This window comes from Falco rusticolus, chromosome 1 (assembly GCF_015220075.1).
Source record: "Falco rusticolus isolate bFalRus1 chromosome 1, bFalRus1.pri, whole genome shotgun sequence".
NCBI lineage: Eukaryota > Metazoa > Chordata > Aves > Falconiformes > Falconidae > Falco > Falco rusticolus.
The window spans coordinates 112,716,046-112,729,740 of NC_051187.1; the positions used below are offsets into that span (position 1 = coordinate 112,716,046).

At 40.1% G+C, this 13,695-nt stretch overlaps 1 protein-coding gene across 4 annotated transcripts in view; it reads left to right on the forward strand.

The window, feature by feature from the left end:
• SLC10A7 (solute carrier family 10 member 7) overlaps nucleotides 1–12,966 on the forward strand; it is a 153,619-nt gene extending 140,653 nt beyond the window's left edge. For 3 of the 4 annotated variants that reach the window (XM_037396538.1, XM_037396549.1, XM_037396560.1), the window contains 2 exons: nucleotides 5,793–5,938; nucleotides 9,218–12,966. In XM_037396538.1, coding sequence (XP_037252435.1) covers nucleotides 5,793–5,938; nucleotides 9,218–9,262 — 191 coding nt within the window. In that variant the 3' untranslated portion in view covers nucleotides 9,263–12,966. Of the gene's footprint in view, nucleotides 1–5,792; nucleotides 5,939–9,217 lie in introns of those variants that run through there. The other variant, XR_005105646.1, reaches the window with a different exon arrangement.
• The last annotated feature ends 729 nt before the right edge of the window (nucleotides 12,967–13,695 follow it).

Below are 13,695 nucleotides of genomic sequence, written 5' to 3' on the forward strand. Positions count from 1 at the left end.
CTTTGTTTTGCCCCAAACCTCTTTTTCTAAGAAATGCTGCAGCGTTTTGTGATTTGGAATGTGTTTCAGTAATGTAAGCAATAAAGTTTTAGGATAAATTGTTTGTTGTGAAGACATTCAAGGGGAAAAACCTATACAGTGGAGTATGTAAGCAGAGCATCTAGCAATAATTCTGCTTTGGGTGTGAGAGATAATGGCCTACGTTTTGGTGGTAATAAAAATGTTCTATTAAGTTCTCTGAACCCATTGCAATGTGATAGAAAACAGCAAATGATGAAACAGTGCTTTAAGGGGAGCTTATACATTCAGCAAGCATAAAATAAACATATTAAAACAGAAAAAAACCACCCTGATTTCCAGTACTTCTGTTTTATCACTTCCATCATGGGTATAGGATAAAAGAAAACTCTTACTTGCTTGTTAGAAGAAGAAAGCTCCTACTTGAAGTTCTTACTTGGCAGATGTCAGTTGAAAGCCCTGCTATGGAATATGCTGCAATGTCAAACTCTGTTGGGTAATTTTAGACAAATGTGTCATGTGTGACATGGAAATATGGCATGCTGTACATTAGTGATTTCCCAAGTGTTTGGATCAGGTAGTAATGTGCTGAGAAAGTGCTCTTTATCTCTCCACACTGTGTACTTGTATAGCAGTGGGGAAAGGCTTTTGGTAGAAATTACTTTAGTCAGAAAAAGAATCCATTTACAATATGTGCCTTCTAACATCTTTGAGACAATGCATTGTATTAAAGAGGCATTTTTTGATTAATGTTTTATAAACATTTTTCAGCATGACAGCTTAAAGTCCCTGTAAAATTGTAAATGCGTGCATAGTGCTCACTTCCATAAAGTCAAATGCCATCTCATAAAGTCTAGTTGGATCCTGTCAGTGACAGTGACACAGAATCAGTACCTTGGAGCATTAAAATTAATTTGCTTCATTTATATTACTGCAGTGATAGCTAGATGAAAAGAGTCCTATATTTAAATTCTCTTAAAAATACCTTCAAATCTTTTAGGATTTTTTATTATTATTATTTTACAGTTAACTAAATGTAGTGAAGCACAGCATAATATTTTCATGGGCCTTTTACGAAGGTGACTACGAAGTGTGAAAGTAGCAAAGGGGAAAGGGGAGGATGTGGGAGGTTATGCTGGGTGCAGAGCTGGAGGAATGATAGGGAGCTTTCAGTCGTGCAGGCTACTAGAGAAACGGTGGCCTTTGACTGGGGCCGATAAACCACAGCCTTGGAGCCAAACTGGAATGCCCTGGAGCAATGGAGAGCAAACAGGGCTTCCCTATACCAGACCGGTGAGAGCAGCCCTCTCACTCCTCCTTGCCGTTGTTGAAGGTCACGGATAAACAGCTTTTGCCTTGCTGGCTTTTCCTCAGGTTTGCAAAGTTCTTGGGTGAAATGGGCAGAGTGGGGACACAAACAGGGAGAAAAATGAAATGTGCTCCATGTCACAGGCCTAACTCTTCTCTCTGTTGCAGTGGGACTGTGATTTTAGGGGAAGAACCCAAAATTTACACTGCTACAAGTGAGCAGAATGAAAGGTCTTGGGAAGCAAACCCAGGCAGGCTAGAAGCATGGGAGTGGAGAAGAGGAGGAAGAAAGAAAGGGAGAGAATACAAACAGAAAAAAGAAAAAGAGCCTCTGAATACCAGAGCCAAAGCGCAAGGAGGAAGATGGGAACACGGGGGAGCGCTGGTAGGAGAAACATAGCCAAACAAAGGAGAAGAGGGAAGTTCAGGGTAAAAAGCTGGGAACACCAATGATCCTGTTTGTAAGGGCCATCTGTGAGATGATCTCAGTGCTTCCTCTCTTCTGAGACACCACACTAGTCCTGCTCAGGTGAGGTGCTGTTTTCTCACCCAGCTGGGTATCACATTTTCTTTGGAGGTGGATGGGATACAACCCTGACTTGTATTTGGTCAGCTTTGATCCAGGAGTTGGACACACATTCGTGCAATAAATCCCATTTAAAGGATTTTGGCAACTCAACAGTTTGTTACACCCCTGCTTTGAGCAAAGCTGCACAAGTTGGCAAGAAACCACAGAGGAGCACTTTGCCATTCAGTTCTCATGGTAGATAGTGAGTGAGGATCTTTGGCAGAGGAGTTGAACCAAGCTGCTGGAAGCCTGTAACTGCATAAACCACAGCAACACAAATGGGTGTTTGTGGTATGAACCTTCAGATCATGACAGCAGTCTTAAAACTTGAAGACTGTCTATAAACTGATAATGCCAATGTTCCTCCTCCAGTGTCAATCAAGATGAAGACCCATAGAAGTCAGTCCAATTACCCTGAAATGCAGATAAGCCTGATTAATGGCTCTGTGAAAACGAAACGAAAAATCCTTACAGGCATTATTCTTCACACGTCTGAATGCAGCCTTAATGCTCCAGATGGCAAATAAGTACCCTAGTAATATTAAGGCATGGGAGGAGGGAGGAGCTGCTGTGTACTTTCAGGACACTTAAGACTAAGGTGGTGGTCTGGGTTTTAATATATGTGATTTGGTCCTGTGCAAAACTTTGTTTATCTTAGACTTGGTGTAGCTGTCATACTCCATTAGCACTGGAAGCAATATGCTATAAAAGATGAGGAAAAGAGAAGTAGACAGCCCAAAATAAGGATAACCATATCGGTTTTGTTTAGCACCTTCATTCCTTGCTATCTATCTGAAAGATTTAAACTCATCTCACTCACACTTCCATAGGTTTGTTACAGCCACACCTGTTCACGTCACTACTGTAGCAGTCAGTGTCTGTGTTTCTGTTACAGCTTCTCTTAGTGCTGGGTCATGATCTCATCTTGAAAATGCATTATGGGCTCAGATTGAGCGTACAGCATCAGCCCAGGCGTCACAATGTCACTTTTCTTCCTTTGGCTGGGATTTGGTTTTCATTTTGGTCGTCCTGTCCCCCTGTGTGCCCCCTCCCAGTGTTTTTTATACATTATATATATTTAAAGAAAAAAGTACAGAGATTTTTTTTTTTAAGAGAGGGAAAAGTAACTGTTAAAATACATTTTTCCTAATTAGGAATTTGCATGAGTTTTATGCATTTGGAAAACGTTAGCAGTCATACTGATGCCTGCAGTTACAATGTATTGCTACAAAAAAGTTCTGACAACATTTTAAAAAATAAATAAATTTCTGTTTAGCTTTGTGGTAATATTTCTGATGCAAGCATTTGTGACTGTAGTTTCTGGGTCCCTTGTCATGAAGTATTTTCTGAGAGAGTTGCATACTGGCAAAGTTGGAATTACAAAAATCAGAAAGTGCATAAGAAGCCGACAGGGCTTTTTCTTTCCATTGAAATAATGCTTACCTGCAAAAATGATTATTATTTCTTCTTTTCACCAGTTAGGTTTTCCTGGTAAATAACAGGAACTTTAATTGCACATTAGTAGCTTACAGGAACCTATTGTTGTGACATGTATTTAAACAAGCTGTGAATTAAGAACCGCTTTCCACCCAGTGATCTAATTATATTGTCACACTAATTACAGTATTTTGTATTTGTATTTGACAACAATAGTTTTCTTTTCCTAGTTTACTGAAATAGCTTTCCTCTAGAGAATTTACCTTTTAGACTGGAATTTCTCATCTTTTCTTTCAGAAAATGTACAGTAATTTAAAGCGTGTCTCCGTCACTTTGGGTCCATTCTGTTCACATCTCTGCCATTAGTTTTCTGTGTGATCCCAGGCTAGTCATTTTAGTGTTCTCTGATTCTCTGTAGGAGTCCTGTTCAGCTTACTTAAGCGTTTTTGGATCTATGGGTGAAATTGCACTACCAAAACACCAGGTACTGTCTTACAAACATAAATACAGCATGTTCATAGCTTGGGACTCTAGTTTTATGTGGTTAGAGAACAGGAAAGGACCCACAAGGGTCAATTCCAAACTTGGAAATGGGCAATAAAACCTTTTATCCGTTTACAAAAGCAGTATGATGGACATCTGAAGTAAATTACACTCCTTAATATCATGTGGATGTCCATTTAATTTCTATCCCAATACTAACTATCCCCAAGCCCCAGAAACTAGTGTTAATAATAAGCAGCCCTACTGTGTGATAAGTCCATGATGTTGTTTTGAAGGTAATTATAATATTGAAATTAAGCACTCAAGCCTTTATTTATTTGATTTAATCTTTCCCTGGAAATGTCCGCTAAGTAAAGGCTACTGGTATGGGGACAGCATTGTTAGTGGTGTAATGTGATGAAGCAAATGAAAATAATTACAAGAAACGGTGCTGTGGAAACATCATGAAGATTCCGGCAAGCCCAGACATGTGTCGGCAATAGTGGGGCACTAGTGGAATGGTAATATTCAAGAAATAAGCTGCTTCCTCACATAGGGAGAAGGCAGCTTTCATTAAGGGAAACCTGAAACGGTGTTGAGAATGGGAATTTGTCCGGGACACAGAGAAGCATTTATGTAAACGCGGCAACTTTGGCTGATCTGAAACATCTTCTGATGGGGGAACGGAGAGCACGTAGCACTACGCTCAGCTTTTTGTCATTGCTAAGAAAGGAGACAGACAGATGAGCTCTGTGAAAACCGTGTGTAGTCTGCTTCGCTGCAAGGTTGATGCTGGTGGAAGATTCATAGAATGACATTTAAGATGAGGGAAAAAATAAGGTATGTTCTCAGGGGGCTCCCGAGGGATCACAGCTGCTCTTGTTGGTGACTATGCAAATGTCTGGTCAAGTGAGACAGAGATGGTTGCAAGTTTTGCCCACACCTATGCTTTGTGGAGCACAGTAGCAAAGATTTAAGCAGGTAATTTTGAACAATGTGTTCAAAGTAAACATAATCAGTTTAATTACTGCAAAACTAGATCAAATTTAATTTTACATATCACATCGTCAAGTGGGAAAATTGTGCATGGAGGTATCTAATAGAATTAGCACTGCTGAGTGCAAATTCGAGCTCTTAGGAAAAATGGCCCATCTTTAGCTCTTAACAGTCACTTCTTTCAGCATCTGACAAATTCTGTACTCAGCTGCTCCCCAACTCTTCATAGATGTGACCACTTCATATTGCTCACTTGGTTCACGAAACCTTTTCTCTCATGCTGTAGCTCTTCTGAAACATACAGGTAGAGTAGAGAGTTTTGTTCTCTAACAAGTGAGCCTCATCTGTAGGGCACCTGAGTCTGCCTTGACTGCATGAATCGAAGCAGGGAAGGCTGTCATTTGGGTACTCACCAGCTGGCAGGGGCTATGCCAGGGAAACGCAACCCTCCTGCAGCGGTGAAGGGACTCAAGAAAGGTTGCAAGCAGGAGTCAGGCAGGTTGGATGGAGGGTGATCATGAAAACACAAACCAGAGCACAGGGAGAGAGAGGAAGAAGTAAATAAGCAGCACAGAGTGATGCTCAGCAACCCAACAGTCATGCGATAGCAGAACATATTTTATATCAAATCTTCAGCAGGAGTTTGACAGCTAATAGCATAATTATAAAAGATCTTTTATGGCATTCCCCTATTCCTTCCTTTCTGCCACAGAACCTTCTCTGCCGTTTATTTTTTTTTTGTTCATGTTCTTGCTGATTTGTTTGGGTTGGCTTTTTTATACAAAACTTCTGAGTCCTCATTTTGTTTCTTTTGAGTTCATTTGGGTTGTTTTTTTTGTTTGGGTTTGTTTGTTTGTTTGTTTGTTTGGGTTTTGTTTGGTTTTTTGTGTGTGTGTGTGAAATGTCAGTGCCATATAAAATGCTTTGCTCTTATCTGGAGCTTAAAATCTGAGGTGAGTGTCTGCTGTTTTTCTGCCTACAGGGATTCCAATGCTGAAGATAGTATTTATGGGTTATGAGCACCTATCCTTAATTTCCGTCCCCTTACTCATCTATCATCCTGCTCAGATTCTTCTTGGCAGTCTATTGGTACCAACAATAAAATCTTGGATGGTTTCTAGGCAAAAGGTAAGAATCGCTGGTTTTGATTTATAATGACTGGTGTGCTATGAGTTAAAAAAAATACCTAAACACGTCTTAAACTCCTTAGGTTCCTTCTTGAGGATTCCATGGTAGGATTTTTCTGTTCCTTTTCTCCCTCTATGGCAGTGATAGCCACAGTAGTGTCAAATTAAAAATGCAGAACTTTATCCCCCTTGGTTCTGAAAAGGTTCAAATCTTGAAGTCAGACCTCTACAGTTAGTTCAGATTATGAATTCATTCAAATTACGAATTCAGATTATGCCCAATAAGAATGGCTCTGTCTTTAGCTAATAACCACAGCTTTGGATCTCCCTTTTGGAGAAGTAACAAAGATCTGTCCACTGGTGTGGGTGCTGGGGAAATTGCGTAAAATGAGGGCACTTCCTGAATTGAATGGAAGCAGGATGTAAAGTTTTTTAATTATTTTTTTCTACTTGGGTCACCCTGTACAACAGTAAGAAGTCTTAGAAGTCTGATGCATCACATTTCATGCCACAGTTATGGCATGGGATAGTTTGTTAGGATTATTGACTATAACTAGAGGTTTTTGCATCGACATCCCTGATTCAAATTATGCTTATTGCAATACAAATTGAAGCTACTGACATCTGACATCTACATGAAATAATTGCAGTGGTTTTGGTCAGGTTCTCAGAACAGTAGTAACCACCTCGCAGAAAGCTAGTCCATGCAACTAATTTTAATGCTATCTTTAATTTTCTGAGATAATAAGGATCAAGAAGCTGATGCTTTGTCTTTGACAGCCATTTTAGATGAAGGTTGGGAAGCTGTGGGAAGCCCAGTGCCACCAGTACCTTGTATTCTCCACTTCTCAGTGGAGAAAATTTTTTTTTATAACTTTCGTATTTAGAATTTTCAGCAAAACCCAACAGACTTCCATTTTAGTAGCTTCACCAAAGTCACCTTGTTAACTTGAATGCTAAAATCCCCCACATTTGTGGTTTTTATGTGGCTCCACTTTTGCTTAACTGAATGGCACAAAGCAGGAAAATTGTCAGTGTTCAGGAACTGTGTCCACAAATCAGACCTTGCTAAGACGCATGTATTGTAGTATCTGAAAATGGAAATTGAGAATCATATGTCATTTCTCTTATCAGTCCAAGAGTCTTTTTTTTTTAGTGAGAAATTATCAGGAGACATTACAGCTTGTGTAAAGAAAATTCCATTGCTATTCCTGCAGAAAGACAGCCTAAAGTTGATGCTACTGGTGAATGATCCCTGCAATGCTGGCTTCTCTTCATCATCTAACTGCTCTCTGCTGCCACAAGACCAGGAGTGGGGCTGGAGCTCATCCAGACCTCCCTGATCCTCAGGGGTGATAATGGCCTTTAGGGGCTGCTGTCAGTCACTGCAAGTTAACACTGCCTTTAAACAGGGCATCAGAAAAGTCAGCCAGTACTGGAGAGACTTACAGTTCACCAGCACTAGTTTCTTATTCATTAAGCATCAAATAAACCTCCTGTGCTAATCAGACTGTAATGCTGCTGTAGAGCCACTTTGGGGGATTGTTGTTCTGTTGCAGCAGTTTCTTCAGTTGGTCTTCTGTATTATTTACAAATGTTATTTTAATTACTCTTTGAAAAAAATCAGTGAGGTTGGGTCTGGTACAGTTGCAATAAGTATAATAGAAGTGAATGTTGTGACTGGATAATGGTCTCCTGCTTTGAAAATAAACATGTCATCATCACCCTTGATGTTTATTTTCTATAAACACCTTGGCTTCATTTTGGCATCTCTCTTGCAGGGGGAGACGGTTATCCAGTCACAGTACTCATCTGCAGTGACATTCTTACTTAATTATGATAGTACATGTGATCTGGTTGTATGAAATTGAATTTAAATATTTAGAGGTTCATCTACACTAAGGTATTTCTAGTTTGTAAATATGGCAGCAGAATCTGCCAGACTACAAAGTTAAAAAATTGTTTCCCCAAACAAAATGTGAAATGATGTCTCTCTCCAAAGTCTCTTGCTGAATAATAACCAAAAGACTAATCTCAAACGGCTAGATTTAACAATAGTTAAATGCTGGTGTTTCTGAAAGCTGGTGTTTCTGAGGGGAATATAGCCTATTTATTTTTAAAGGTTTGGATTTTTTTAAGGGTTTACATTTGTGCTAGAGCGTTTTTCAAGCAGTGCTTACAAGCTTTAAATGTACAATATTAAAGGTTAATATCTACAATAAGAAGACCCATCAGACATCTCTCAGACTGAAAATCGCTTGTTTAGCCAACCCTCCAGAAACGATAAGTCTCTTACTCGACAGGCAACTGCCAGTCTGCCTGGGCACTTCACCCAAAAGGCTAAGGGAAGCAGAGGTTCCAAATTTCAGGATTTTCCCTCTCACTCAGGCTGATTCGTCCCGCACAAGAAAGCACTGAGCTTTTTTGTTGCAGAGCACACCAGCAACAGGCATCCTCACAGTGACCACGCCGTGTAACACGGGAGCAGCTGAAAACCTGAGACCTTTTAAGCCTGCTGCGTTTGCCTCCCAGGTTAGAGGGGCTGCTTCCAGCCAAGCCAGAAGCACGGTCGCCTGCCATTTGAGGTGAACTGTCACACACTGAATAAATAGCTCAGCTACCATAGCTGGCCCACCCTGCAGGGAACGCAGAGCTGGACCCTGCCATCAGGTAAAGGCAAGTGGTTTCCCTCAGTTAAGAGTAGGCTAGAGCTACAAAGACATCAAGTGTCCGCTGGCATAAGACCACCTCTGGGCTGATGGACTTTGGCTTCTTTTTACCTTTTCTCGGAAGGGTATAGACATCAGGGGTGCACGACATCCACCCCTGCGGCAGTGACTATACTCTGAGCAGCCTTCGAGCCATATGGAAGGAGGCCAGGGAACACAAAGGTGTTGGCAGAAATGTTCTTCACAGTCTTTCCCTACGTGAGTCAGAAGCTCTCATATCTCTGCCACAAGTGGTTTGAGTGGGGTTCAAATAGTCGCTTTCTAAAAGACATCTGAGACCCACCTCCGCTTCCTTTACTGGCACTGTGGCCATATTCCTTGTGGTTCCGCTGTGAAGACTGTCTGTAGCTGGGGAGGTTGTGATGTGCTATCAGAGAGAAAAACATCATCACAGATCCCAGAGCGGCCTGTCAGCTGCATGCTGGCTCCTCACTCAGCCTCCCAGAAGTCACACAGCATTCTCTTGCCCCTTATAAATTAAAATCTTGTCTTGTTCTGTTGGTTGTCTTTGGAGAATATAAAAAAGTGACTGTTTTGTTTCCTTTTCACAGGCACTGAAGTTAACCAGGCAGCCCAAAGCACCTGTGAAGGTATAATTACGGAGATGGCCGTCACAGTGAATGTATATATGTACTATACTGTACACACAGACAATTGAGACAACTGGGTATTTGTGAATGTTGCTTCAGTGCATATTTTATTTTTATATATATATATATATATTAAAAAGATACCTGTTAAGTGCCTTACAGATGCATTTTTGGCAAAAGCATTGTTTCCAGAAGCTACTTTGTTGGTTACTGCAAGAGGTTGTACAGTATTTTGGAGTCCTTTAGGTTTTATTTTTCTAACGGAGTGAATGGTCATGACTAACAGCTGTTTCTTCCATTGCCCCTGCTTTTGAAGCCAGGGTGCACCAGCTGTAAGACTCTGTTTTAAACTAGCCAAAATGACCAGAAGCTTATCCCACTGCTGGCTTACCCTGGGGAAGAGCTTTCTGAAGGTTTTTTTTCCAAGATTGACTTGAATTTTTGTGTGACTCTGTTACACTCCCTAGTCATATGACTGTGACATGCCTTTTTCTTCTGAGTTTGTGTATACTCAGCATGGGGCCATCCATTGGATAGAAGCTGAGAAGCATGAATTATTTGCATTTGTTGACACAGTTGTCTAGACATTCCTTCAAAGTTAATGGTTTCTCAAGAAAATTCTTTCAATTCCATTGTATGATATTGTGCCATTGTATATCTTAAATGCCTCATAAGCTTCTTCAAAGAAATGGTCTGGTGCTTGGGTTATGAGTGAAGTATTTGTGTTTGCAGCTAGGAGATCTTTTATAATTTACCCCTGAAGAACACAAATTCTTGTTTTTCTTTTTTCTTTTCCTTCCCCTGATGCAATGCATGGAGATCCGCAGTGACAGAATTTAGGATGCTAATATTCAGCAGAGCCTTTATTGTAGTAAGCCAAGCTATGTTTTCTATATTGTTGCATTGTTAATGAATAATAGCTTGTGAGGACAAGAAAGTTGACAATATTTTTTTTTTCCAATTAAAAGGATTCTTATAGCAACAGCAACGCTGTCTTAGCTGATTTGACAATCAGTCACAACTTTTTTAAAAATAAAATGTTACTCTTTTTAATAAACTTACATGAAAAAGAATACAAGATACTATTTCTAAGAGAAAGGAATACAAGCATATACTTAAACATAGTCAGCACTGCATCTTGTCCAGGAGACTAAGATGCCAGAAGTGTACTCTAGTCCAGACTCTGAAGTGTGCCCATCCACAAAAACTATGCTGGCAATTGTGCATTAAAACATTAAAAGGAATGAAAGAAACAAGTCAAAGTGGGATCAATATAAATGCAGAAATTTCATGTGTGGCATGGTTAGCATTGCAGTTAATCGTGCAACTGAGTGCAAACACCTAGGAGCAGATCTTTAGCAGATGTAAATTATCATACCTCTGATAAGACTACAGCCATTTACACAAGCTAAAGATCTTTTGTATGACAGTAGGCATGTGAAATTCGTATCCTTTTGCCTTTGTGAAATAATCTGTGTTTGGTTTACCTAGTCTGTTATTCCTAGTCCATTACTCCTGTGAACAACAGGAAAGTAATCTGGTACCAATCATCAGTGCTTTACCTGATGGCCAGTCAGTGCAAGACTGCTCTGTTGTCACCCATGAGAAAAACAACTGGGAGCTGACAGCATCACTTTGTTCAGCATTGTCATCACCAATAAAATGACCATGTAACAAAGGTACACTGAGGTGGCAACATGCTGGATTCTTGTGTTCCCTGGCAGGGGATCAGGCTGTGCACACTGAGCAGGTGGCGGGGCTGAGGGACCCGTGTCCCCTAGGGTTGCACTCTGCTCTCACCAGCCAGTGATGCCAAAGGGCAGTGGGCAGCGAGCTCACGCTTTTGATGAGCACACCCGGAGGTAGCACAGTCACATCCACCAGCAGGCCAACCTGTCAGGTAATTGGAGAGAATAGCGTGCGTGTTCTTGGACCAAATTCAAGGTTCCCCTTCTTTAAGCCTGCTAGCCAGTAACTGGCTCCACATGAGGAAAAAAATCCTTTGGGCTTAAAAACCCTCCTTGCAACGGAGAGTTCAGACACAGGACGGTGTGGTTTTGTTTTGCTTCCATAAACCTGAACTTCCAGAGTACGTAAGGACTTAATCCCAACCCCCACTGAAACTGATGACTCTTTCTGTGGGTTTTGAGTGGCAAAGCAACAGGCCCAGAAAGAGTGCTTGCTTCTTTTAAGGATATAGGAAGACTTCAGGCATACAGTAACGTACTGTGGTTGTGTCAATGCTACGTAGTCAGAACACTGCAAGTACCCTTACTGAGCTACCTCTGCGTACTGAACCTCCAACTTTCAGTGCATCCAACAACTTGCTTAGATCCACTGAACACATCCTTTTTTCTTCATTGATTTTTTTTTCTGTGTTACAGAATATTTCAAACTGGTTTACGATGGAGTTTTGTTAGAGCCTTTACAAAGTCCTTGTTAATTGTTTGGGGCAGCCTAAATGCTGTGTATGAGTGTTGGAGGTGTTAATCTAAAGGGAATATAAAGCAAAACTGAAATACATATTTTAAATCCGTACTTCATTATGCATATCAATTCTGTTATGTTTAAAGACTGTTAAGATGTTTGTTTTATGACTTGTTATTATGCCTACTTGTTATTATGTCTTTAATAAACAGAATGCTTCTGAATTTAATTTTGTTAGTAGGAAAACAAGATAAAATTACTTAACCTGTAGGTCAACTTTTACCTCTGTTACCTGTGTTTTGTTCTTTTGTGGGTAAGCTTTTAAACCGTTTGCTTGTTCTTAAAAAAAAAAAACAATCTGTGAACTGTACTGAAATATTTTATGAACTAAATTTGGGGAAAGAAAATCCTCAGAATACTGCAAATTATCACTGACTGAAAATTAATTAATTGAACTCCACCAGTTTTTCAGTAGAGGGTTAGAACAGTTCTGAATCTTTTCAACTTCTTGGCTTTAAATCTGAGAGATATCGGCTACTGAACATAATCAGGCAAAACTGATGGTAAATGAGAACTTTGCCTATATTAAAACATAAGGATTTTCTTGATCATCACACTTCTTACCTTCTGTGTATCTGTACTCCCATCTAATGATAGCAGAGGAAAAAAATGCCTGAACAATAAAAGAGCACTTCAGAGGTCACAGGGAATCCTAGCACTTTGTGTTGAGTTACTCAAACATTTTATTTCCCTTTTTTGTGCACTAAATTGAGAAGCTTTTGATGACCTCAGTAATAGGTCCAAGATAAATCACTTTTTATGTAGTTAAAATCAAAACTGTGGTTGTGTTTTTTCTTATAAATCCTTTAGTTAATGCAAATAGGTTATATGACAGAAAAGGCAATCTCAGCAGATGCTGCACAGTTGTGCTTGTTCGCAGAGCGAAAGGAGAGTGATGCAGCAGCTTGGTTTTACAGAAGTAGTCCCCTACGTTATTCTGGCAGTCAGGGAGAGAGGAGCCATTAGTTTTATTTGTGTATGGTTTTCTGTGGAAATATCTTGACAGCAGGAGGTTAGAAGGCAAGATGAAATATTGTCTGTCTGCAACCACATTTATTTATTTGCAAGTGCATATGTGTATAAGAGATGAGCGGTTATATATGTAGAAATCATTAGAAAGGACCAAGTCCCTGGTACACATTTTTTTTGCAAGACTGCATATGGAGAAAGAGCTACTTTTTTGATGTTACTCTGACATTAAAAATGAAATTTCAGACATTGAATTGTTTTGTGTTGAATCATAATCTCATACAGAACCTTTACAGCAGACAATCGCAGCATTGTATTTGTAAACTGTAGACTATTTTGCACTTAAATAGATGTTGATGCATTTGGGAATTACAACACAGTAAAGGGCTAAATCATAGTTTCTCCAAGTTGTTATAATCCAAATGCATTTATATTACTATTATTATAAAGTGCCAGAAACACATACAGTCCCTCACAAACACGTTAAATAGACAAGAGACTAAATTCTGCCCTTGGTTACACTTGCACATCTCCAGTGAAAGGGTTGTTAAGCTGCAGAGCGGTCTCCCTAGGGAAGCTGTTTGAAAAGCCCTGCCATTGTTCTAACAAAGCTCGGTGATAACGTAGCACATGATGAGAGTAAATGAAGAGTATTTTACTTTAGATTTGATGGCCTGCCCTTTCCAGCATCCAACAAACTGAATCTCTTGTGTCCCTATTTCCAGGAGTAGTCCCCATCTTCCAGACTAAATCTATGTCATCGTACCAGAACAATGTCAGAAGGAGGAGGCTGTCTCCTCTTTGCCATTTTCTTGCTTAAACCACATTACCCCTTGTGATCATTAGACTGTGACTTCTTCGAGGAGGCATTTTGAATTAAATCCTTCGAAGTTTATGTGTACGGTTCCTGTAAAATTCTCGTTTGACAGGGAAAACACCCTGCACGATGGTAAGTAATCTCCTGGATCACCACGGGCAAGGAC